The sequence below is a fragment of the Canis lupus genome, chromosome 20 (assembly GCF_003254725.2).
Source record: "Canis lupus dingo isolate Sandy chromosome 20, ASM325472v2, whole genome shotgun sequence".
Lineage (NCBI taxonomy): Eukaryota > Metazoa > Chordata > Mammalia > Carnivora > Canidae > Canis > Canis lupus.
In genome coordinates, this window is record NC_064262.1 from 47,097,220 (window position 1) to 47,123,569 (window position 26,350).

The window sequence follows — 26,350 nt, forward strand, 5'->3', positions numbered from 1 at the left end:
GGTTTTTTAAGATTTTATTTATTTATTTGAGAGAGTGAGCACGGGTGGGGCAGAGGGAGAAGAAGCAGGGAGCTGAGCATGGAGCCTCATGTGGGGTTCAATTCCGGGACCCTGGGATCACGATCTGAGCCCAAGGCAGATGCTTAACCAACTGAGCTACACAGGAGCCCCTGTTCTGAGTTATGACAAATGTGTAATGACATGCACCATTATGCTTGCCAGGTTTTAACTCATAAACTAGTTGGAAACAAAAATAAGCTTCAGAGTAGAATACTGCAATTCTGGCAGCCACAAACAGGTGCAGGATAGTCCTAAGGGTAATTTTTAGTCTCTGCTATTATGTTCATTTTTATTTTGCTGTGTTTTTTGGTTTTGGAGCGCTTAACAAACATTCACTATCACTCAAAATAATGATACTGGAAGACCTAGTGTGAAGAGCCATATAATTGCAATTAAAAAAAAAAAAAGTGATTAAAGAAAAGTTTGAAAGTGGAAAGAAAATGCAGATGTTGCACATAGAATAAAACTGCTCCAGAAGGAATCTGGAGGTCAAAGAATAATAGTGGGAGTGCTCATCTACTGCTCATCATTTGATTCAATCATTTTATTTATTTTTTTAATGATTTTTTTTTCGGGGGGGGGGGGGGACACCTGGGTTGCTCAGCGGTTGGGTGGCTGCCTTCAGCTCAGGTCGTGATCCTGGAATCCGGGATCGAGTCCTGCATCAGGCTCCTGCGAGGAGCCTGCTTCTCCCTCTGCCTAGGTCTCTGCTTCTGTGTCTCTCATTAATAAATAAAATTTTTAAAAATTTTAAGTAAATATATACAAATAAAATCTTTTAAAAAAAACCAAAGTGAGCATGGATTCAGGCCATAACAAATCAAACACCTCCAGCTTTTCCAAAACTCATCTTTTATAAATTTATCTTTGCTTTTAAGAAAACACTAATTTTTATTTTTTTTAAATTTTTAAAAATTTTTTATTTATTTATGATAGTCACAGAGAGAGAGAGAGACAGAGACATAGGCAGAGGGAGAAGCAGGCTCCATGCACCGGGAGCCCGATGTGGGATTCGATCCCGGGTCTCCAGAATCGCGCCCTGGGCCAAAGGCAGGCGCCAAACCGCTGCGCCACCCAGGGATTCCCGAAAACACTAATTTTTTTTTTAATTTTTTTAATTTTTATTTATTTATGATAGTCTCACAGAGAGAGAGAGAGAGGCGCAGAGACACAGGTAGAGGGAGAAGCAGGCTCCATGCACCAGGAGCCCGATGTGGGATTCGATCCCGGGTCTCCAGGATCGCGCCCTGGGCCAAAGGCAGGCGCCAAACCGCTGCGCCACCCAGGGATCCCTGAAAACACTAATTTTTAAAAAGATTTTTAAAAAAGTGATCTCTACCCCCCATGTGTGTGTGAGCCCACAATCCTGAGATTAAGAGTTGCATGCTTCACCCACTGAGCCAGCCAGGTGCCCCAGATGTTTTTAACCTGGAAAAATGCTGACAAGTATGAAAGGAAAATGGTAAATGTATAGGCTGTCCATTGTAATACTATTAATGATGGAAAAACTAGAAATGTATTAAATGTTCAATATAGGGGAATGGTTAAGTAAATTATGATCTACTCCTACCAGATAACATACTGTATGTCATTTGGAGTTATCATCTTCCTACTAGCAGAGCTCATGTAGAATGCCTTCTAAGATGTATTTTTTTTAAGATTTTATTTATTTACTCATGAGAGACACAGGGAGAGAGAAAGAGGCAGAGACACAGGCAGAAGGAGAAGCAGGCTCCACACAGGGAGCCGGTGGTGGGACTTGATCCTGGGACTCCAGGATCACACCCTGGGCTGAAGGCAGGCGCTAAACCGCTGAGCCACCCGGGTTGCCACCTGCCCTCTTCTAAGATGTATTAAATGAAAAAAAGAATGCTACAAATTAACAAGCACAGAATGATTCCTTTTGTTTTATAACAACTATTTCTATGGATACATATTGATGCATAGAAAAGTCTAGACAGTGTATAGAGTTGTGGAATCATTATGTTGTACACCTGAAACTAATATAACATTTTGTGTCAACTATACTTAAAAAAAAAAAAAAAAAAAAAAAGGACCAAGAGACCTTTGGCTGGCTCAGTTGGTAGAGCATTACAACTCTTGATCTTGGGGTTGAGTTTAAGCCCCATGTTGGCCATAGAGCTTAGGTAAAAAATAAAATAAAATGTTGTCATAAATTAAAAAAAAAAAAAAAAAATCCAGGGCAGCCCCAGTGGTGCAGCGGTTTAGCGCCGCCTGCAGCCAGGGATATGATCCTGGAGACCCGGGATTGAGTCCCACATCAGGCTTACTGTATGGAGCCTGCTTCCCCCTCTGCCTATGTCTCTGCCTCTCTCTCTGTGCGTGTCTCTGAAGAATAAATAAATAAAATCTTTAAAAAATAATAAAAAAATAAATAAAACAATTAAAAAAAATCCAGACCAGTACTGTTCGATAGAAATATGTTGCAAGCTGTATATGTGATTTTATATTTTCTAGTAGTCTACATTAAAAAGAAAAAAACAGGCAAAATTAAATTTAATAATATATTTTATTTAACCCAATATACAAAACATTATTTCAACATGTGATCAATACAAAAAAAATACGATATTTTACATTTTTTCCTATTAAATCTTTGAAATGTAATGTGTATTTTACACTTACAGCACATCTCAATTTGGGCCAGCTACATTTCAAGCACTCAGTAGCCACGTGTGGTCCTACCAGACGGCATAGGTCTAAAACACATTGAAGTGACATCATTGGTTACTCTGGGAAGAGAGGGGAAGAGATAAGAGGGATACTTTATTTTACCTCTGTATTCTTTTGTATTGTTCAGTTAGAATGGTTTCATGTATTATTTACAATGAGTAATGCATCTTTATTTATTTGTTTTTAATATTTTATTTATTCATGAGAGACAGGGGGCAGGGAGAGAGAGAGAGACAGACAGACAGACAGACAGACAGGCAGAGGGAGAAGCAGGCTCCATGCAAGGAGCCGGATGAGGAACTCGATCCCTGGACTCCAGGATCAGGCCCTGGGCCAAAGACAGACATAAAGTGCTGAGCCACCCAGGGATCCCCCAAATAACGCATATTTAAAGCCATTCAGAAAATTAGTATGTACTTATGTCTCATTCCTTAATATTTTTATTGATCTCGGGGGATCCCTGGGTCCCTGACATCTTTGGGCAGCCCGGGTGGCTCAGCGGTTTAGCGCCTGCCCAGGGAGTGATCCTGCAGTCCTGGGATCGAGTCCCACATAGGGCTCCCTGCAGGGAGCCTGCTTCTCCCTCTGCCTATGTCTCTGCCTCTCTCTCTCTCTCTCTCTCTCATGAATAAATAAATAAATAAAATATTAAAACAAATTTTTATTGATCTCTTCTGATTTTTAGTATTGCAAATACAGTAATAAGAAGAGAGAGAGAGATTATGTGAATCATTAAAAAAACAAAACTGGAATCCCTGGGTGGCTCAGTGGTTTGGCTCCTGCCTTTGCCCGGGGGTGTGATCCTGGAGTCCCGGGATCGAGTCCCACATCGGGCTCCCTGTGTGGAGCCTGCTTCTCCCTCTGCCTGTGTCTCTGCCTCTCTCTCTCTCTCTCCGTGTCTCTCATGAATAAATAAATAAAATCTTTAAAAAAAAAAACAAAAAAACAAAAAAACTTGGGCAGCCCAGGTGGCTCAGCGGTGGTCCTGGAGACCTGGGATGGAGTCCCATGTGGGGCTCCCTGCAGGGAGCCTGCTTCTCCCTCTGCCTGTGTCTCTGCCTCTTTCTGTGTCTCTCATGAATAAATAATTAAAATCTTTAAAACAAAAACAATAAAAAGACAAGACTTTTTATTAAACTGATTCAATGGGATAAACATTTTCTGAGTTTCAGCTGTAAGGAGTTAGGGTCTGCACTACGGAAGACAAGAAGAACAGGACATTGTTGTCCTAAAAGATTTTTGGAAACAGCTTTTGGAACTGCCTTTACAGTCTGCATATTCTCTTTTTTTTTTTTTTTTTTTGCATATTCTCTTCAGGTTGGATTTGACTTCTAGTAATAGCTGAAAGCCCTGCACTTGGGGCCAGTAAATCAAGCTGGATGTTAGTTTTGTTTAAATGAAATGTGATTCAAGTAAAACAACTTGCAACCTGGCAGCTCCAAATTACTTCCAAAAATATTATCAGCTACAACAATAAATTAAGTATATAATACAAGACAAACATGGGAAGGACAACTTAAAATGGATACATTCTGGTTTTCTTAAAAAAGAAAAAAATTGTTATTCCATATTTACATAGCCCTGTGTACTTTTTTTTTTTAATAATATTTTTTTTATTTATTTATGACAGTCACACAGAGAGAGAGAGAGAGAGGCAGAGACACAGGCAGAGGGAGAAGCAGGCTCCATGCACCGGGAGCCTGACGTGGGATTCGATCCCGGGTCTCCAGGATCGCGCCCTGGGCCAAAGGCAGGCGCCAAACCTCTGCGCCACCCAGGGATCCCAGCCCTGTGTACTTTTCTATTCTTTTTCCATTTCTGATCATCTTCCACAAATTGCTGAGTATGCAAAATAAGAAACCAGAAGATATTCAGAAATCCCAATATTCTGTAATACATAATTAGAAGGAAATTGATTAATGAACCAATTACAATCACTTCCTTTATTTCTCGCACTTGTTATGCTTTGCTAAAATAACAGATAAACTTAAGTCTTTACTTTGCCCAGGACCCATCAGTGATTTATGATTGCCTTTCAAGCCTGAGCAAATACCATGATACAGACAGAACTATTTGACTACTATCCGAGTGTAGTGATATATTTTGGAAGAAGGGGCCATTGGGGACTTTTTAAAATAACCTAGACTTTTTAGAGGAACAGAATTTGTGATTTCTAAAAGATGGGGCTAAAAGTACTAAAAGTGGGGGTTTTGGGTGGCTCTGGTGGTTGAGAACGGGACTTCTGATTTCGTCTTAGGGTTGTGAGATAGAGCCCTGCATGGAGGCTCTGGGCTGGGTGGGGCATCAGCTTGGGATTCTCCTTCTCCATTTCTCTGCACGCCTCCTCCTGCTCATGTTCTCTCGCTCGCTCTCAAAATAAATAAAATCTTTGTTTTAAAAAATATTTTATTTATTTATTCATGAGAGACACAGAGAGAGAGGCAGAGACACAGGCAGAGGGAGAAGCAGGCTCCATGCAGGGAGCCCGACGTGGGACTCAATCCCGGGACTCCAGGATTAGACCCTGAGCCGAAAGAAGAACTCAACCGCTGAGCCACCCAGGCATCCCCATAAAGCTCATTTTTAAGTGAGGTCACATTCTTTTTTTTTTTTTCTAAGATTTTATTTATTTATTCCTGAGAGAGAGACACACACACACAGAGAGAGAGAGAGAGACAGAGAGAGAGGCAGAGACACAGGCAGAGGGAGAAGCAGGCTCCATGTAGGGAGCCCGACGTGGGACTCGATCCCGGGACTCCAGGATCAGGCCCTGGGCTGAAGGCGGCGCTAAACCGCCGAGCCACCCGGGCTGCTCCAAATCTTTAAAGCAAAAAAAAAAAAAAAAAGTGCTAAAAGAGTGAAGATAAGAGTGAAAAGGAAAATAAAATTTTGTTTCCCCGTTTGAAACATCTAACGGAATCCTTTTTTAATTAAAAAAAAATTTTTTTTTTAAAGTAAGCTCTCGGCTCAACACAGGGCTCGAACCCACGACCCTGCGATCCAGAGTCACGAGGTCTTCCCCCCCTGACCCAGCCAGGCGCCCAGAATCATCATTTTAAACTGCAAGCGAGGGGCAGGCCGGGTGGCTCAGCGGTTTAGCGCCGCCTTCAGCCCGGGGCCTGATCCTGGAGACCCGGGATCGAGTCCCACGACGGGCTCCCTGCGTGGAGCCTGCTTCTCCCTCTGCCTGGGTTTCTGTGTCTCTCGTGAATAAATAAATGAAATGTCTAAAAAAATAAAAAATAAACTGCCAGCGACCTGAGCCTTAACGCCCCCCGCCCCCCCGCCGGCCCCGGCCGTGTCTCGCGGACTCGTGGCCCAGCACCTGCAGCCCCCGCCTCCCAGCAGCAGGCGGGCTGACTCCCACGCCGCCGCGGCCCGGCGCCCCGCCGCCCCCGCCCCCGCCCCCGCCAGGCGCCCCAGCGCAGCTCGCCGGCCGAAGCGTCCCCGCCTCCCGCAGCAGCCCGCCACCTGCCCACCTGGGGGGCTCGCCTCTGCCGTCGCTCGTCGCCTTCCTCCCTCTCGCTGCGGGTCTCATCAGCGGACCCTTCTTAAATCCTGGACGCTCCCCCCCGTCCCAGCCTCCCGCCGGAACGTCTCCCCTTCGGCCCCTCCCGTGGCCCGCAGGGTCACGCCCCGCCGTCCGCAGGCACCCCCACCTGGGCCGGCCAGGTCTCGGCGAGCTCTCCGTCGCCCAGGGCTTCCCCCACTCACCTCGCGCCGGCGAGCAGCTCTCCGCAGCTCCCAGGCGCCGGGCGCGGTCGCGGGGCGCGCACGCCGGGCGGCGGCGCGGGGCCGCGCGCGCAGCGTACGCGGTGACGTCAGTGCGCTGGCGGCGGCGGCGGCGGCGGCGGCAGGGCTGTTTGTTCTGCTCTCCCGCAGCCGAGGAGCCGAAGCGGTGGCTGCGGCGGCGGCGGCTGCCGGCAGTGCCCGCAGGCGAGCGGGGCCTGTGAGCGCGGCGGAGCGGCGGGCGCGGCGGGCGGGCCCCGGCGCCGCGCAGGCAGCCCGGAGAGGAGGGGGCGGCGGCGGCGGCCGGCGGCCGGCGGGGGTGGCGTGCGGCCTAGCGTCTCAGGTGAGGACCAGTGCCCTTCGGGGCGGCGGGCGGCGCGGGGCGGCCGGCGGGGGCCCGCGGCGCGGCCCGCGTAACCTGCATTGCGTAATGGGGCCGGTGCGCCAGCACCTACGCCATCGGCGCGGCGCGGGGGCGGGGAGGCCGGGGCGACGCGGGCTCGGGCCTGCGGGCCTCCCGCGTCCGCGCGCCGTGCCGCTTGCGCCGGGCCGGGGCGGCCTGCGCCGTTGGCGTCGGAGCGGCCGGGGCGCTCGCGGGTGCCCGGCGGTTGGCGCCGCCGCTCCCCGGCTTGGGCTGGCCGGCGGGGCGGGGGCGCGGGCGGGGGGCGCGGGCGCCGCGGCGGGGCGGGTGGCCGGGGGCGGGCGGGGGGCGGGCCGAGGCGCCCGGCACTTCCTGCCGCCGCCATTTTGTCAAGTGAGGAGGAGGAGGAGGAGGAAGCGGCCGCCGCGGGGCTCGCGGCGCGCCCGGCCCCGGTAAGTCCGGGCCCGGCGTGGTGGCCGCGGGCGCCGCTGTCCCCGACCGCGGTCCCGGGGGCTGGCTCGGCCCCGGCCCAGACGCTCGACGCTCACGTGGGCTGGGCTTAGCGCGCCCCCCTCCCCCCGCCCCGCGCCTGGGTCGTCCTGCCCGGATTGGGGCAGCGCGCCCCCGCCCCCATTTCCTCGCCTTCCCGGCGGTCCCCGGAGCTCTGCGGAGACTGGGGCTGGTCCCCGGGCGGAGGGAGGAGGCTGCCGCCGCACGCCTGCCCGGAGACACTCCCGGGGGTGGGAGCGGTGCTGTGTGGGGGCGAATCTGACCCCCTCTGCCCACCCACTCCCAACCTGGCAGCCCTGCGCCGGGCGCTTTGTTTTGCTCGGTCGGTGCTCGCTGGCGTCCTTGCCACGGCCTCGTCTGTTCGCGGTGTTGTGCGGGGTGGTGGTTTGGGGTGGGGATGTGGGGGAGTTGTGATTCAGCGAAATAAAATGACACCCCCCTCTTCTCCCTCCCCTCCCCACGGAAACAGCACAACTTTACCCAACTGAGCTGCCCCCAAGGCCCGGCCTTGGACGAAAATGGGAAATCCCACTTTGGTGTAGTGGACAGTGTGAATACTTATATTCAGGCCCGTGGATGAGTCATGTGCTTTCGCTGAGTGGCTGACCTCCCATTTACTGAAGACCACGCGTTGTTTTTTTTTTTTTTTTAAATGTTATTCTAATTTGTTTACTCATTTAATGTTTTCTGCAACCTGGTGGGGTTTATGGCCCTGGTCTTTGGGTTCATTTATATGTGTGTTGGATGCAAGAAGTGACCTCTTGGAGTTTGTGTTTTGTGAGAATTGACGTGTTTTTGCTTCCCTCTGAGAGGGCTCTACTTGTCTGTGTTTACAGAGAGCGAGTCTCAGTGCACCTCTAAGCCAGTGGCTCTTTCGTGCTGTAATCATGGTTGGGATATTTTTATGAATGGGGCTGTCAAGTTCCTTAAGTTGTGAGTCCTTAGAATTTGTAGTTTGGAAGTGCTAGAGAAAGCGATACTCGGCAGGATTTATGAATGTATTTTCAATACCAGGTAGACTTTGGATGGTAAAATCTGTTTTATGACCTTGCCAGTAATTTAATAAAGCATTCTTTTTGGTTTAATTTGGATGGGGATTATCTATTTTCAAGGTGTAATAGATAACCAACCGGTTTTCCCCCAAAACTTCAACCTGGGGAAGATAAACCTCTCAGACGGTTTCTGTTGACTATAGAAGGAAGAGCATGACCTGAAACAAAATGCATTTCTCCCCAGTTATCCACCATACTTCTGTCTTTAGTAGAAAACAGTATCTACGGGCTCAAGCTGTGGAGTAAATCTCTTAATAAGATCACTTTACTTTGGTCTTAACTGGAAGATGAGCCCACCTGTGTGTTTTTAGATAGAATTCAGCCCCAGCTAATTTGTTAAAGATACGGAGCTCTGCCTACAAATGAAAAGTTGGAACTTGAAAGTGACTATATTTTAAGGATAGGTTGGCTGTTTAGAGTGTCAGTATGGCTAGCTTCCCCTTAGCTTGGATGGTGGTAGAAAAAAAAAATTACCAAAGAATTGCAAGATAATTATTGGCCACTTTGTAAAATTTCCACTAAATTATTGAATTGCTTAAAGGAATTTAGACTTTGTTTCCAAAAGTTACCTTTTTGAGCCAGTTGTGATCTTTGTACTAAATTGCACTTTTGTTCTTGGAGGTTGGGAGGATGCGATATTTTTCTGTTACACAATTCAGGTTATTGAATGACTTGAGATTTACAGATTTGGAAGGAGGTTGGAGTCCTTGTTCTTAATTTAAAGCAAAACCATTTGGTACTTAAATGATTTACAGATTCTGGGCTGTTAAATCTTTTGACAACCCACTGTCATCTGTCACAGTTGTAAAGTATTTCATTTCTGATTCTTAATAAACTGGTAGATCATGTTTGTCTTCATGTTCCTGGGAAGTGTATAAAAAGGAAAGAAAAGTTTGCTATTGGAAACTGCTACTAATATTTCATAAGTCTTTGTAACTTCTGGTGTTAGCAAAGATTGCTTGTTTGCAAAGTGAAAAATGGGATTCTTTGCAGGTGCTGATAGTTCATTTTAAATTCATAAGTCATGAGTTTGTAAAAAATAAAATTTTAATTTTCTTGTTTGTTTTAGTGGAATGTAAGTTCCATGCAGGCAGGATTATGTTTGCTTGGTTTTGCTTATTTTAATTGTTACATCCCAGAAGAGTACCTTAAATATTCTTTGAGTGAACAAACTGGAGAGATAATTGTACAGGAGGAATTTGGCATGTCCCTAATACCAAATGCAAATAATTCCCCTTAAATTGTTAGGAGGGGACATAATTGGTTCGTAGTGATTTACAAGTAATGTGAATTTTAACTAGGATGCTAAAGTCCAGAAATTGGAATGAACTTATTTATAGTCCTGGCAATGTGGCATGCAGTTGCTTCTGTGCACTGTCTACTGTACATTTCCCACTTAGTTTGAAATGTGGTGAGTGGGTTTGGGCTATGGTTCAATACTGGCCTGGGAAAAGTATTTTAAGAGGGAGATGAAGTGGGTAATAAACATGTATGGGCAGCACTTCTAAATGTGAATCTAATCTTGTCAATAAAAACTTTTTTTTAGCATTGAGCGTTTTCTTTTTAATATTCGGGTTTCGTGTGTATGTGATTGCCCAATTTCAGCGATTAGTACCCGAGCTTTTAACTATGTGCAAAAGGAAGATAAAAAGGTATTTGCATGTCACTTTTCTTTGGTGAGTTTGTTCTTTACTAACATATCTATTTCTAAATATGTACTGAATACAAATTGTGTATAACTTGGGGCATTACACTGTTAAAATAATAAAATATATATATACATTTAAGATTTTATTTGAGAGAATGAGTGAAGGTGAGAGGGGAGGGACATGTAGACTAGATTCCCCACTTAGGAAGGAGTCTGATGGCAGGGCTTGATCCCAGAACCATGAGATCATGTATGACCTGAGCTGAAGTCCGACGGACACTTAACTGACTGAGCCACTCAGGTGTTTCCTCAAATATTCTTCTTTAAAGAAGTAACAGTTTTATCAAGATAGAATTCACACACAATGCAGTTCCCCAGTTTAAAGTGTATAATTTAGTAGTTTGTAGTATATTCAGAGTTGTGCAGTCATCACCACAACCAATGTTAGGACATTCACATTCATACAAAAATAAACCCCTTTATAGCCACTCTCTGTACCCACCCCCCCTACCCCCCGCCCCCCGCAAGGCCTGGCAACCACCAGTCTATTCTCTGTCACTATAAATTTGTCTTTTCTGGGTATTTCAGGAATTATGCAATATATAGCTTTTTATATCTGATATCTTTCAGTATGTTTTCAAGGTTTTTGCTATAGTATGAATCAGTACTTCATTCTTTTTATGACTGAATGATATTCCATTATGTGAACACATTACACTTTATCCATTCATTGGTTGGTGGATATTTGGGGTGTTTCCACTTTGGCCACTGTGAACATTCACGTACACGTTTTTTTTGTACAGATCTTTACTCGTGAGTAGATAGATATTTAGTGGAATTGCTGGGTCATGGTAGGTAGCTATTTGAGGATGTGCAATGACTTTTTAAGTGCCTTGATTTCTGGTGCTTTCACAAGGGGTTAAAAGAAAAGCTTGCTGATCTGTGGGTGTACCATTTTAAAAAATGAGGAAATGGAAGTGCAAGGATGCCAGTATGTTGCCTGTAGTGCAGTCTGTGTGATTTGATCCCAGCTTATTTTTTAAAAATTGTACATTCCTAGAGAACAGTTTGAAATGCTGGTAATGCACAGAAACCCTTCTGGAATATGCACTCCACAAACTTTTACTGTTGTAAAGGGTTATTATTAAAACCTTTAATTTTCTTTTTTAGTTTAAGCAGGCTACAACTCATTAAACTGCACCCACACGTCCCAGTTTAAATCATGGGATATATCCCATTTCTAAAGAAATAGATGAAGTCCAGTGTCAAAGTTAGGGCAAACAGCCATCTGTCCCATTCTTGACTGATCCCTGAAGGGGAATAGCACTGATTGGTCCACCATCATTTGAAAATGAGACTGTAAGGGCCTTTTTTTTTCTCTCTCTCTCTCCTTTAAGCTAAAGCAGTTCATGGTCATTTGAAATAATTTGAAAAATAACAATGTTAACATAATGTGAAGTGTCAAAAACTATCCCTTAATCTCATTCGTGTTCCATTTTTTTCTATTTATGAGTAACAAAATTAGATTATACTCTTTAAAAAAAATCCTGCATTGTGAACACTTCCAAGATGCCCTATTTAAATAGTTGCCTAATATTCTACCATATGAATGTGCTATAATTCTATTTTTGGACACAATTTTCAAGTTCTCTTTTTTTAAGATTTTATTTATTCATGAGAGACAGAGAGGCAGAGACACAGACAGAGGGAGAAGCGGGCTCTATGCAGGGAGCCCGACGTGGGGTGGGTTGGCTGGATCATGCCCTGGGCCGAAGGCGGACGCTAAACCACTGAGCCACCCAGGGATCCCCATCAAGTGTTCTTTTTTCATGTTTAGAGAGGGAATCACTAGATCAGAGGGTGTGCATTTTTTAAACCTTGATAAATTAGTTTTCCAGAAAAGTTCCAAGAATGTCCATTTCTCCAGTTATAGTTGATAGTGTTGTTTGTAAGAGTGAGGGTTTTTCTTTTAGCATTTTTGCCCCCATAAAAAGCAATTGGGTAAAAACAAAATGTCCTCTTGAGTGTGTTCTGAGGGCTTCTGAGAAGCAAATGTGTCTCGACATCTTGCTCTTTGACCTCTCTATACTCTATCCTGCCATAGTTGGACTTTGTTTCCTGAAATCAAGTCTCAGAATTCCCAATCCTGTGATAGGAGCCCAGTGTTATCTGAATGCTCTGGGGACGGCTCATGCAGCCCCCTGGCATCTAATCCTGTCTCATTTTTGTTAGCCAGCTCCAAAGACTAATACTACCAGTGTGAGACAGACTCCAGTTTGAGTCTTGGCCCTGCTGCCACCTGTGTGGCTTTCAGCCTGTTTTTCAACCTCCCACAAATTTCTTTTCTTTTTTTTTCCAGCTGAGGGCAAAATGAGGCAATACCTTCTCAAGGTTAGCTACTTAATTGCTGTCATTGCCCAGGGTAAAGAATTGAAGTGGGAAGAGGCCAGGAAGCTGCATCAGCTGGTACTCCTAGAAATCATGTCACCAGGTGACACCAAGGTCAACCAGGTGCCTTCTAGAACCCCTCCTCCCCCAATGTTGTGTGTTCCTTCCAAGTGAATGGTGCATGGAGACCAATGGAGGGAGTGATTTAAAGTGGGGATTAGGGTGGTGGTGTTTTTTTTAAGTGAGGATTTGTTTTTATCTGATACCGAGATTAAAATTTATGGTAATAGGATCAGGGAAAATTCAGTGGCTCTGGGAACATCCACTCTGGGATGTTGGCTGCAGAGTTTGGGGAAATGATCTAGCAGGGAAAGGTGACCTGGTATATTTTTGGGCCTAAAATGGAAGTTTTCTATTTCATTAAAACTTGGTTATCTGAATAAAAGGTGATGGTTAGGGTGCCAGTTGGGCAAAGTTTTTCTAGAGTTACAAGCACAGCATCTCTCCCTACCTTCTTTGCCTCTTTTGGCCCTAATTTGAATTGTGTTGACATCTGAGCATGGCAGGATTCTGGTCTCCAGGAAGGTTTGGGTCACAAGTCAGCCTTTCCCTGCAAGAGAGGCAGTCAGCTGGATGGGATAACTCCACTTTCCTGGTTGGGAGACTGAGGTCCTGCTAATGATTAGACTTTGGGCCTTGTTGACCAGGCTAACAAGTTGATGTCAGTCACCATTACCAGGGACTATCAAGATCCAGTGTCATATGGGTTGTTTTTTGTTGTGTTAAATTCAATTGGAGAAAAATTTTTATTTCAGATATCAGCCAAAGCTAAGCATTTAACTGCAAATTAAGAGTGCTTCAACGTATATGCCATTTATTCTTTTTGATCTGTGACATACCTAGACTTTTTTTTTTTTTTTTTTTAGTTCATCCTAAGTATAGGCTATTTTTCTGTGATTTTTTTTTTTTTTCCTTGACAATTATTGGCTGCTTCTGCCCGATGTCGGAGTACTAGGTCTTTGGGCTGTGGAGAGTAGGCTTGGTTGGAGCTGTTTCACTGGAGAGGGAGAACTGTGGAGTCCACTGTCACGGTTCAGTCCCAGCCCTACCCACTTCTGCTCTTGACCTAACTTGATTTACATAATTTTTCTAAACCTCAGTTCCCATATCTGTAAAGTGGGATCTGTATACCTGAGCATTGGCAGGTGGTCAGAAGGTGGAGGGAGGGCTCACATCTGTAATGTAGTTGTATTGAGTGGGGTCTGAAGGGAGTGCTTGCTTTGCTCTGCCTGAAGGGCTTTGAGAAAAGCTGTCCAGACCCTACTCTGCATTTGGTCACCTTCCTTGTCTTGGTTCCATTTAATGCTGAAAGTTCTTATTTGTTCCTTGTAGCTGTCAAGAGGCCCTGACACATTGTGGAAGCAGTGCCAGAGAAGAGGTGTTGGGATTTGTATTATGCAATTTCCAGAAACAGGAATTAGTAATTCCTATGCTCTTGTGTGTGGCCAATGTCCCCACTTGTCCTATGCCACGCAATAACACATACACATCTATGGACAAATTGGCCTTTGAGATTGTTTTGTGGTTTTGTTTTGCTTTAAGATTTTTATTTGTTCATGAGAGACATACAGAAAGGCAGAGACACAGGCAGAGGGAGAAGCGGGCTCCATGCAGGGATCCCAATGCAGGACTGGATCCCGGGACTCCAGGCTCACACCCTGGGCCGAAGGCAGATGCTCAACCGCTGAGCCACCCAGGCGTCCCTGTTTTGGGTTTTAAGAAAAAAAGGAAGAGAATGAGATCAGTCTGGGGATTTTACACTTGAAACCGTTTCCTTTTTTTTTTTTTTTTTTTTAAGATTTTATTTATTCAGAGAGAGAGAGAGAGGCAGAGACACAGGCAGAAGGGGAAGCAGGCTCCATGCAGGGAGCCTGAAGTGGGACTCGATCCTGGATCCCAGGACTACAACCTGGACCGAAGGCAGGCGCCCAACCGCTGAGCCACCCAGGCGTCCCTTTTCCATTGTTTTTGAGGAAACCTCTATTTGGTGGGAGCAAATTGTTAAACTGAGGGTTGAAACAGGAGAGTTGCATGGAGTGTGGAATGTGCCAATGCTATGTGTGTGTGTGTACATGTATGTACACACAGTACGTGCATGCATGAGAACACACTGTACTTGCGTTGGACCAGTCACATACCCTCTCAAGCCTCAGTTTCTCATATGTAAAAAGGGGTAGTAGGGTAGTAAGTTTGGGCTCCAGAGAACTTTGACCAGAGTCTCGATTTTAAAAGAAAGTCATTCTTGTTTTATATCTGTTTTCTTTTTCCCCTTCCAAACTGAGGGTAATGATGTGAGGTAAAGGGCTGCAGTCATTGTTTAAGGGGAAGAAAGGAAATATAAAAGAGTGTTACACATTGAAGAGTATTTTTTTAAAGATTTATTTATTTATTTATTTATTTATTTATTTATTTATTTATTTATTTATTTATGATAGGCAGAGACACAGGAGGAGGGAGAAGCATGTTCCATGCCAGGAGCCCCACGTGGGACTCAATCCCGGGACTCCAGGATCGTGCCCTGGGCCAAAGGCAGGCACCAAACCGCTGAGCCACCCAGGGATCCCTGAAGAGTATTTCATAAGCCTTTATTTTATGTATTGCTGTGTACGTGATAAAACCTGTATCTTAATTGTGGGTCCTGTCAGAACTGTGTGAAATAACATTGTTTTAGGTACCACTCACTTATAACTGTGGGAACTTTGATGGTAGTTTCTTCTTTTAACCCTTTTACAATCTGTTTCTTCCTCACTTGTCTGAGGGTGACTCCTGCATATGCTTTCTAGAAGTAGGTGACTTGGATTGTACCCACTGCTTGCTAAGCACTCTGTAGGAGGTAGAGTGGGTGGGAGAGTTGAAGCATATAGCTTTGAAGGTTGTCAGTAGTCTGCAACAGGCAAAACAAGTATATGAGAGTGTTGTGTGTGTATTAAAAAAAGTTCAAGTGAATTTTAAAGATCTTAGTTGACTTTTTTCAATGATTCATGAATAGGGTAGCATCTCACTTAGTAAATAGAAAGGATTTCCAAAGAGCTGTATAAAATGGAAAGTTTTTATTGGGGAGGGGGGGTGGGGGATGAGGAAGTTGTAAACAGCAAAGAGTAGATTGTTTTAGGAAAGGTCACCTTCCTTTAGGGGCTGGGGTCTGTCGTCATTTGGGCAGATTACCTCACTGGTGCTGACCAGGTAATTCCAGATTGACTGGTTTAAAATTCCACTCCTTGGAGAAGTTGAAACTATAATTAGGTATTAAGTCTCAGTTTGGTGACTGTGGGGCTTAGCACAAGTGACTCCATTTGGGCCTTTTGTCTCTTCAAGTGTGTGAGGCAAACTACCTGTCCTTTATTCTCAGAAACCGTCCTTCCAACTTTTTATTTAAGATATCTTTCTTTCTCTTTTTTTTGGAAATTATTTTATTGGTTGGGTCTCTTACAAATAATAAACGTGAAACTGTCAAAAGGGAACTCTGTTGGCTTATGTGATAAGAAGTCGGTGTCTCAGGCACAGCTAGCTGAATCTAAGGGCTCAAGCAGGAACATCAGATCTTGTTACCTGTCTCTCATACACTGATCTCAAGGTCAAGATTGAGTTTTCCCCAGTAGTGCTGTCTGATGGCAGGAGACTCTGCCTTGGATCATTGCCCGTCACCTACCATGTGCAGAATGGGAATGTCAAACTACCTTGCCTCAAACATGGCACCTGTAGCCCATCTCTGTCCTCCACTTGCTCACGTCAAGTAGTAGCTCCAGCAGCTAGATGGAATAGTTAAGCAGTCTTTTTTTTTTTTTTTTTTTTTTTTTTTTAAGATTTTATTTATGAGAGAGGCAGAGACCGGCCGAGGGAGAAGCAGGCTCCCCATGGGGAGCCTGATGTGGGACTGGATCCCAGTACCCCGCATGACCTGAGCCAAAGGCAGACCCTCAGCCATTAAGCCATCCACATGCCCAGAGCAGTCTGTTTTTTGCACTAGAAGTAGTGTGCCCCCTAATTGGAAGCAAGAAATTTTGGATGGCTGAAAGGGAAGCTAATTTTCCATACTAAGTCATAAACCAGAATTAGGGCAGCCCGGGTGGCTCAGCGGTTTAGCGCCGCCTTCAGCCCAGGGCCTGATCCTGGAGACCCAGGATCGAGTGCCACATGGGACTCCCTGCGTGGAGCCTGCTTCTCCCTCTGCTTGTGTCTGCCTCTCTCCCTCTGTCTCTCATGAATAAATAAATAAAATCTTAAAAAAAAAAAAAACAGAATTAAAATTAGCTTAGGATGAGTAACACAAGAAAAGGGTAAAGTGAAGATGCTTAGGGATTATGTATTCCAAATCCTTTGGTAGAGGATTAAATGAAAGAGTTTTTTTTTTTTTTACCAGGTACCGGGTACAGAGGGAGCTGCTGTGGGACCTGTGAGAGAAGTCAAGCCAAATCTCTTTGAGGGAGATGAGAGGACTCAGGTCACCAGTGAGGACAGGGTTCAGTTTGACCAGAAAAGCAGCCCTGAGGAAGCACAGGGGTAAGATGGGTTTATAACATCGAGGAAGCACAGGGCACAACTTGGAAAGGGAACCAGGTAGATAAATTTCAGTAAATGCTTGCATGAATGAAATTGTAATGGAGAACTTTTCAGTAGACTGGGTTCATCTTTCGTCCATGCCTGTGAAAACTACAGTTGTAATTTTGCCATTTGCTAAGCTGTTTCTGTACTTAAGTTCTTGTAAAGTCTGCTGCTTGACATTCCTCTAGTATTACAGAAAGCCTACTCAGATTTCCATAATCAAAAACAAGTGTTAAGGACTGCTAGAGTAATCATTTTCCTACAGTTCTTGCTGTTGGATTTATTCAGTCCTTTGGGGGGCTCCGAATAATTGAGGATCCAGTGGCCAAGGATGAGACCAGCCCTCCTTCTCACTAGAGCTTCCCTTAACATGAGGGGAGGTCAGAGGGTCCCCTTGAGAATGTGATGAATGCTATGGGTCCTTTCTCCAGAAAAAATGTATACGCCTTAACATTGAACAGTTGGGGAGATGGTTCTCGGAAACGTAAAGTCCTTCTAAGGAGCATGTACTAAAATAAATTTCCTGGATTTTACTTTGAGAACGAGAAGTTTATCATTATATTAATTAAAAGGCTCTTGGTGGTTTTGAAGACTTTTCTTTTTGCACGCAGACTGTTTTTGCGGACATTTACAAATGTATAACATGAAAACAGTGTGGAGTGCCCATTTTGGATTGTCCTTGTGAAATCCTCCAGAGGGTTTTATAGAGCTGTCAGCGTGAGTGTCAGCAATGGCACAAACCGGCCCAAGATCCCCAGTGCACCCCTCTTTCCCAGCTTGTTTTCCTTCCTGGGGATAAGGAGTGTCAGAATGGGCCTCTCAGTGGCTGCAGAAGAAGGGAGTTTTTGGTTCACTGAAGACGCCACTGTTCGTAAAACTGTCTCCAGGATTTGGTGTTGGCCTGGAACCTTTATTGCAGAAGGTAACCCAATGGGCTGTTAGCCAGCCTGTCATTTGGTGGTGTTGGATGTGGGTAGGCTTAGAGTTATGGCTGTGGGTCCCTGCTGTGATTTAGTATCTGGTCTCTGCTGTGGGACTCCGTTCATGCATACACTAGAACTGCACGATGAGGGAGATAGAACTTGTGGAATGGGCAAAGTATCCTCCTTCACCATAATGTTTTTGCTTAGGAATATGAACATGCTACTCCAGGTGTGTGCATGATGCCACTCTCTCTACCCACATCCCTATGGTGGAAGGAGTAGGAAACACAATACCATAAACTTGAATAATTCATACTTCTGTAATTGGGGCAGAGGTGATGAAGGATGGAAAAGAACTCCTGTTACTTCTAAGAATGGTGCATATTAAAAACTCCCTTGCTCCTCCTTAATCTCTAAAGTTCAAAGATAAAGCTTGTTCCGTGCTGATGTATATTTCACCCTTTCATTTACTGGTGTTGGCTTTATTAATCTCATTGCTCTGCTCAGTTGAATTACAATCTTACTGTATAGGCATGGTTTTTTTGTTGCTTGAGCAGTTTCCCCTATTTTGTAATTAAGAGAAACAGGCAAGATAGTATATGTGCTGCCGAAGCGAGCACAAACAGGCAAGATAGGATATGTGGAAGAGTTTTGTAAAAGGTGGTTCCTTCCATGTGTAGGTTTTCATTTATAATATTCATTGAAAATTACTTGTTTTTTTTTGTTTTTTTTTTAAGATTTTATTTATTCATGAGAGACACAGGAGAGGCAGAGATACAGGCAGAGGGAGAAGCAGGCTCCATGCTGGGAGCCTGATGTGGGACTCAATCCCAGGTCTCTGGGATCACGCCCTGGGCTGAAGGCGGCGGCGCTAAACCGCTGAGCCACCCGGGCTGCCCCTACTTGGTGTTTTAAGTACTTTAAGTTATAAAAAACTGCTAAGTAAGAAAGTCACGTATGTGTGTCTTTTTCCCTTTTTTTTTTTTTTTAAGATTTTATTTATTTATTCCTGAGAGACACAGAGAGGAGAGACCTAGACAGAGGGAGAAGCAGGGAGCCCAAAGTGTGACTCGATCCCCGGACCAGGATCACGCCCTGAGCCAAAGGCAGACGCTCAACGGCTGAGCCACCCAGGTGTCCCCATTTGTTTTCCTTTTGACACTAGGAAACAATTGAGCTGACAGATAAGTTGTCTGGAAGTAACACCACCTTTGTGTTCATCTATTTCAGAATCATAACATGCATCTTTGTAATCCCAGGAATGCAGTTTTGAGTTGTCAGTGTTGGAATCCTTTTTGAGTTGCAACATATGCAGCCTGTAGTTTAGGTGGCCTGTCTTCAGGGTCCTCTCTCAGGACATCTCCAGGTCTGTTTGCTCTAGGAACCCTGAGCATCCTTCCCTTGTACTTGAGAGGGCTGAATGCCCTCCCTGGCCTGTGGCTCTTTCTGCTTGCCTTCCAGATCCCCACAGTCCCTTTGTTCACCTTGAGGCAGTGCTTATCTTTTGATCTATGACTCTTTGTGAAAAGTATCCCATAAAGGGTAAAACTGTATTTTCTGAACGTACAGGTTTTTTTTTTTTTTTTTCCGGTTACCTTCTTGCCTAATTTGAAATGGTGAAGTAGAACGTGAGTCATCTGGCTGTCTTTGTCTGCCTTAATGTACAGAGCTGCAGTGTGGGTCTCTTCTTTCCCACTGTTTCCTCAGAGGGGAAGCTTGAGTATATGTTTATGAGCACTCTGTTTTAGTGAATATTTGAGTGGTTAGTATGGCTCAGGTGCTAGATTTCTAAGCAAGGCTCCTGTTTTCCTTAAGTCTTAAGAAAACTGGGCAGCCCGGGTGGCTCAGCGGTTTAGCGCCTCCTTCAGCCCAGGGCGTGATCCTGGAGACCCGGGATCAAGACCCACGTTGGGCTCCCTGCATGGAGCCTGCTTCTCCCTCTGCCTGTGTCTCTGCCTCTGTCTGTGTCTCTGCCTCTCTCTCATGAATAAATAAATAAAGTCTTTAAAAAAAATTAATGTGATTCAAAACAAAACAAAAAAACAGCATATCTGGGCAGCCCTGGTGGCTCAGCAGTTTAGCACCGCCTTCAGCCCAGGGCGTGATCCTGGAGACCCGGGATCAAGACCCACGTTGGGCTCCCTGCATGGAGCCTGCTTCTCCCTCTGCCTGTGTCTCTGCCTCTGTCTGTGTCTCTCATGAATAAATAATTAAAATCTTAAAAAAAAAAAAAAAAAAAGAAAGAAAGAAAGAAAACAACCTAACTGGGTACTAGTACTAGTATCATTTCCATTTTGTAAAAGGAAGCTGATGCCCAGAGCGCTCAGTCACTTGAGGAGAGGGAGACAAGGGCACAGAGCTGGTAAGTGGCAGCGCTTGGCTCCAGAGCCTACATGCTTCTTCTTTTTTTATTTTTATTATTTATTTATTTATTTTTTTAAAAAAATTTTTATTTATTCATGATAGGCACACAGTAAGAGAGAGAGAGAGGCAGAGACACAGGCAGAGGGAGAAGCAGGCTCCACGCACCGGGAGCCTGACGTGGGATTCAATCCCGGATCTCCAGGATCGCGCCCTGGGCCAAAGGCAGGCGCCAAACCGCTGCGCCACCCAGGGATCCCGCTTCTTCTTTTTTTAAGATTTCTTTTTCCAATATTTTGTATTATTTATTTTTTTAATTTTATTTTTTTTAAGATTTTATTTATTCATGAGAGACACAGAAAGAGGCAGAGACACAGGCAGAGGGAGAAGCAGGCTTCCTGCTGGGACCTGATGCGGAACTTGGAACTCAGTAACAGGACCCCAGGATCATGACCTGAGCCAAAGGCAAATGCTCAACCACTGAGCCATCCAGGCACCCCCAAGATTTTATTTTTAAGTAATCTCTACACCCAATGTGGGGCTTGAACTTACAACCCCAAAGTCAAGAGTCGCACTCCAGCTGAGCCAGCCAGGCACTCCTCCACATGCTCTTGACTTCTGTTCTGCAAGTTGTGGAAGGAGAGAATCTGCCACGTGCAGATGGTTGGGATGGTACCGTAATGTGGGCAGGGAGAGAGTGCCTCCTGAGAGTTATAGGCCAGCCACCCTGAAGGAAGAGAGATCTTCCAGCTGTGAGTGTAGGAAAAGAGCTCGCATTTTGGTTGGTCCACCTGTGGGTACAGCTGAGGCCTGGATGGAGATCTGGACTGAACATTCAGCAGGCAAAAGCGCCTTTCCCTTGGAGGCACTCAGCAGGGTGGGAGATGGTCAGAGGAGGGAGGGTCATTACTCTGGCTGGTAAATCTCTCTTCATGTGGGGATCTGATCATTAAATGCAATGCCACCCTCCTTAGGAGTCTCATGGAGTAATTCACATGAGTGGAATAAAATTCCACCTGTCTTGATTTGGTTTCACCTCCTTTTTTTCCTTGTTACTCCAGTGAAAGTCTGAGTACAAAAGAGGGAGTTTGGGGCAGTCAGTAAGCTGGAGTAAACTTCATCTTAAGCCCGTGTTCCCCAGGCTTGTTAAATCAGGGGTGTGAACTGGATGATCTCTTAGGATTATGGTGAGTCTGTCTGTCTCAAATGCTGCTTTTATTGTAGGGTGCAATTGAGTTCTAGCTCATGAGTGCTTATTTCCCACTTAAGGACTCTTGTTATTTTTTTAAGATATTTTATTATTCATGAAAGACACAGAGCAAGGCAGAGACATAGGCAGAGGGAGAAGCAGGCTTCATGCAGGGAGCCCGTTGTGTGGGACTTGATCCCGGGACTCCAGGATCATGGCCTGGGCCAAAGGCAGATGCTCAACTGCTGAGCCACCCAGGCGTCCCTAAGGACTCTTGTTTAAAGGAAATTTTCTGCCTAAAGCAAACAGGCCAAATTCTGCCAGGGCGTGTGTGGGACTTTAGGTAATCAGGAACTGTGCTATATTCTGTGTGTGCCGTGAAGATTCAGTGGTGAATAAAAGTGTTTCCCATGTCTGTATGCCATGTACAACATGATGGGCAGAATGAGGCAAGTGTTTAAGGGGTTCTAATATGTCCAGTGTGGACAGTGGCTCAGTGCTAGAAAAGTGGTAATTCATTTAATAAGAGTGTCCTGAAGAAACAGACCATTTTACTTTTAAAACCTTGCTTTGACTTTGTAAGATGACAAATGATCTCATTGAGTAAGAGTTTGGCTCTGAGTAGCTGTGAGGAAAATCCAGTCAAGAGAAAATGGTAGAAGTGGTTTAACAGGCTTCATGCAAAACTGAAAACTAGACTAGTAAGTTAGTTGGAATGTGATCAAAATGTAATAGGTTTATTATTGTGGCAGAATTCTCCTACGGCTCTAAAACCCTACTGCATACCCCATTGGATGTAGTCTAAAACCCAGATTCCCATCCTGTGGTACTCTGGGCTCTCGCTTCTGTGACAGACTGCTGTCCCATGTCTTTGATTCTTTGCTTGCTTTCTTTTCTTCTTTCTTTCTCTCATTCATTCATTCATTCATTCATTCATGACAGATGCAGAGAGACAGAGACACATGCAGAGGGAGAGCCTTATGTGGTACTTGATCCCATAACCCTGATCATGACCTGAGCCGAAGGCAGACACTCAACCATTGAGCCACCCAGGCATCCCGATTATTTACTTTTTCGAGGTACTCCTTCCCTCCATCTTTCAGGGTCCCGTTTGGATCTTCTTTTACAGTGGCCTACTCCCCCTGCCCCCCCCCCCCTTTTTTTCCCAAGTAGGCTCCACACCTAACTCATGACCCTGAGATCAAAAGTCACATGCTTGGGGATCCCTGGATAGCTCAGCAGTTTAGTGCCTGCCTTTGGCCCAGGGCATGATCCTGGAGTCCTGAGAATCAAGTCCCCCATCAGGCTCCTTGCATGGGGCCTGCTTCTCCCTCTGCCTGTGTCTCTGCCTCCCTCTCTCTCTGTCTCTCATGAATGAATGAATGAATGAATGAATGAATGAATGAATAAATAAATAAATAAAATCAATCTTGAAAAAAAAAAAAAAGTCACATGCTCTATGGACTGAGCCAGCCAGGTGCCCTGTGACCTGGTCACAGTTTTTAAAGCAGTGGTGTCCTGTGGAACTTTCTAGAGTAATGGAAAATCTTGAGTTTCTGAGTTATCCATTCAGCATGGTAGTACTATCAACACATAGCAAGTGTACCTGCTTTGACAGGTTTTAGAGAAGATAGGCTTAGTTTAGTCCCCTGGTGCTTGTGGTTGACACTACCTTGTAGGCAAGTAGATATGCAGTTCTGGAATGCAGGGGGCAGGCCTAGGCCAGAATTGGAGACTTTGGGCATTGCCAGAAGGATGGGTGAAGTCTTCTGCAGCTATGTGGAGAGAGAAGAGGAAGGACCTGGGGTCACATTTAGAGTGAGAGGACAGTCAGGAACTGACTGATTTGTGGAGAATGGCAAGTACCTTGCTCCCATTCCCACAGGACGATTGGAAATGGAGTCCCAGCAAGGTCCCAGGCTAGAGAAAGCCAAGCCTGTGTAGCCTAACTCAAGTGGAGGATTAGGGTACATCAGCTCAGGGAGAGGGTTTTTCTTTGAAAGCTAACTGTTGTGGAGTGAACTGCAATTACCTAGGTAAGTATGGTATCTCCAATCTCTGCTCTTTTCTTTTTATGGCCTTGAAAATTCCCTACTCCTTGGAATTTGCTTTATCTGACCTCTTTCATTTCGTTCATTCTATACATCTCTCTCCTCTCCCATTTTGTGAGCAGAGCTTTGGGGAAAGGGCTGGTGCAGTTGGTCCATTATCTTTGGGTGTGGAGAATGTGAACAAAGGCTCAGGCCACCACTGAAGGCTGAGCTGTGGTTGTAGAAAGTGCCAGTGGTGGGTCTGCCTTGAGTGAGTCAGCTAAACCAGGTGGATGTAGCCTGCCCACAGAGCTTCTGTTAGTGGGCTGCAGACCAGACCTCAGGGCCCATTGGGTTTACTTTGATTGCATTATAAAATGTGCAAAGTTAATGCTAAACTCCTAGGATTCGTTTTTATTAATAGTATGATTAATAGGGTTTATTGAGCACTTACTTTCTGTTGCATCCCATTTGACCCAGCCCTGTGAAGGACAGTCTTACCTCCTTCTCTGAGTTGAGGAATCTATGTTGCAGCCATCTGCTCTTTTCTTCTTTCTTTCTTTCTTTCTTTCTTTCTTTCTTTCTTTCTTTCTTTCTTTCATTGGTCAGAAACATACAACATAAAACTTCATCTTAACATTTTTATTTTATTTTATTATTTTTTATTATTTTTTTTTTAATTTTATTTATTTATTTATTTATTTATTTATGATAGTCACACAGAGAGAGAGAGAGAGAGGCAGAGACACAGGCAGAGGGAGAAGCAGGCTCCATGCACCGGGAGCCCGACGTGGGATTCGATCCCGGGTCTCCAGGATCGCGCCCTGGGCCAAAGGCAGGCGCTAAACCGCTGCGCCACCCAGGGATCCCCATCTTAACATTTTTAAGTGTAGAGTAGTTATTAAGTATGTGCATATTACTGTGCAGTAGATCTCTGGAACTTTTTCATCTTGCAAGACAAACTATATCCATGTAACAACTCTTTTTCCCCTTTCCTCCAGCCCCTTGGCAACCACATACTACTTTCTGTTTCTAGGAGTTTGACTATTTTAGATACCTCGCATACGTGGAATCATGCAGTATTTGTCTTTTTGAAACAAGCCTATTTCACTTACCATGTGTCTTCCAGATTCATCTATGTTGTCACATAATAGGATTTCCTTTTTTAAGGCAGAAAATATTCTATTGTACATACATACTACGTTTTCTTAATCCACTCATGTTGGTGGACATTGGAATTGCTTCCCCTTCTTGGCTGTTAGGAACAGTGCTGCAATGAAATGAACATGAACTTACAAATAGCCACTTGCCTACTTTTTGAACCACAGGTTCCAATTTAGAACTTGGATACAGAAGCCTGCTACAAATTCCCATGTCCTGTTTATATGCTGCAACTGACTTGGGATTGGAAAGTTTTTATTAGGCAGCTGTGAAAAGTGGACACAAGGGTACAAGAAGGAGATGGTTCCACTGGGGGTCCCCTGTTGAGCCAGAGGTCTTTCAGGGCAGCCTAAAAGAAAGTAAGTGACTGGTTGCAAATGCATTGGACTCCACCCCTTCCCTGGGTCTTATCCTTTCATTTACCCATAGTTTTTGACTTCTCTGCCCAACCCACTAACAGAATTTTCCATGGCAAGTAGCTTGACTTCGATTTTCATTTCAGCCAATTTAATCCTGAAAAGGCTTGTGGAATCCTTGTAACTTAACATTTCTCTATGCCCTGCCTCAAAATGACCAGAGCCGTTTAACTTTGGAAATTCTTTAAGTGGGATGGCCCTTTACCAACTCATGATTAGATGTAGCAGAGGTGAGAGGTACTTTCAGCATCAGTCTTGGCAGGCTCTACCTTTCCCTGAACTCACTGTCCTGTGACTTATGCTTGGACTACTTGGATTGCTTCATCCTTCCAGTGCGAGTAGCACCAAATGCGACCTGACCTTGGAAAGTGAGCATAGAGTCTCAGGATAAATAAACTAGACAGCTTGGCTCCCCCCAAAGAAAGCAGCTTAGATTTTGATTTTTTCTTTTTCGGAAACTCTGGTCGTATCCTTATAAATGGGACCATCCATTCATCAGTTCATGGACATCTCAATTTCTGCTTTTTGGTTCTTATGAAAAATGCTGCAGTGAATTTGCATGTGCAAGCTTCTGTGTAGACGTGTTTTCCTTTGAGTATATAGCTAGGAGTGAAACTTCCTTATATGGTAACTATGTTTAATCTTTCCAGGAATTGCTGGACTGCTTTTCAAAGTTGCTGCCCCATTTTACATTCCTGTCAGCAGTATATGAAGGTTCCAGTTTCCCTACATCCTTGCCAACACTTGTTGTTATTTGTCTTTTTTTTTTTTTTTAATTTTTATTTATTTATGATAGTCACAGAGAGAGAGAGAGGGGGGCAGAGACACAGGCAGAGGGAGAAGCAGGCTCCATGCACCGGGAGCCCGATGTGGGATTCGATCCTGGGTCTCCAGGATCGCGCCCTGGGCCAAAGGCAGGCGCCAAACCGCTGCGCCACCCAGGGATCCCCTATTTGTCTTTTTGATTGTAACAAATTCCTTTTCAGCCTAGCAGAATTGAAGTAGTTTCAACTTTTACTTCTTACTCTCCCTTTCGATCTTCCAGATAAGCAGCGATTGCAGGATAAGGAGTTGTTTTCTCAGTGTTCTAGGAGGATACTTCTTCCCAGATGAGTCTTGTCATGCGACATGTCAGTTACAAGACACTGTATACAGATCTGGCTGCATGGTATTGTCAAGAGATTGAATTTTAAGTTGTATCGTAGGACTTCTTTCTGTGAACTTTT

At 44.8% G+C, this 26,350-nt stretch overlaps 2 protein-coding genes across 2 annotated transcripts in view; one reads left to right on the forward strand and one right to left on the reverse strand.

The window, feature by feature from the left end:
• Positions 1-2,571: 2,571 nt before the first annotated feature.
• On the reverse strand, positions 2,572-7,229 carry LOC125753165 (translation initiation factor IF-2-like). The gene is made up of 4 exons (XM_049098214.1): positions 7,214-7,229; positions 6,939-7,117; positions 6,234-6,814; positions 2,572-2,813 (listed from the first exon to the last, which is right to left on the reverse strand). Exons 1-4 carry the CDS (start codon positions 7,227-7,229, stop codon positions 2,744-2,746), a joined length of 846 nt encoding a protein of 281 aa, XP_048954171.1. The 3' UTR covers positions 2,572-2,743.
• The window catches only part of BRD4 (bromodomain containing 4), a 93,946-nt gene continuing 74,823 nt past the window's right edge, over positions 7,228-26,350 (forward strand). Inside the window, exons 1-2 of the mRNA XM_035702495.2 lie at positions 7,228-7,296; positions 16,863-17,002. The gene's annotated coding sequence lies outside the window, so the exon portion shown is untranslated. The remainder of the gene's footprint in view (positions 7,297-16,862; positions 17,003-26,350) is intronic.

Bases quoted from the DNA above. Each gene is read 5' to 3' on its own strand.
- LOC125753165 (XM_049098214.1), bottom strand. The intron at 6,815-6,938 runs GTAGGTGCTGGC...CTGAGACGCTAG, and splicing joins CCCCGCGCCGCGCCGATGGC to GCCGCACGCCACCCCCGCCG. The intron at 2,814-6,233 runs GTGGGCAGGTGG...CTCTCTTCCCAG, and splicing joins GGCAGAGGCGAGCCCCCCAG to AGTAACCAATGATGTCACTT.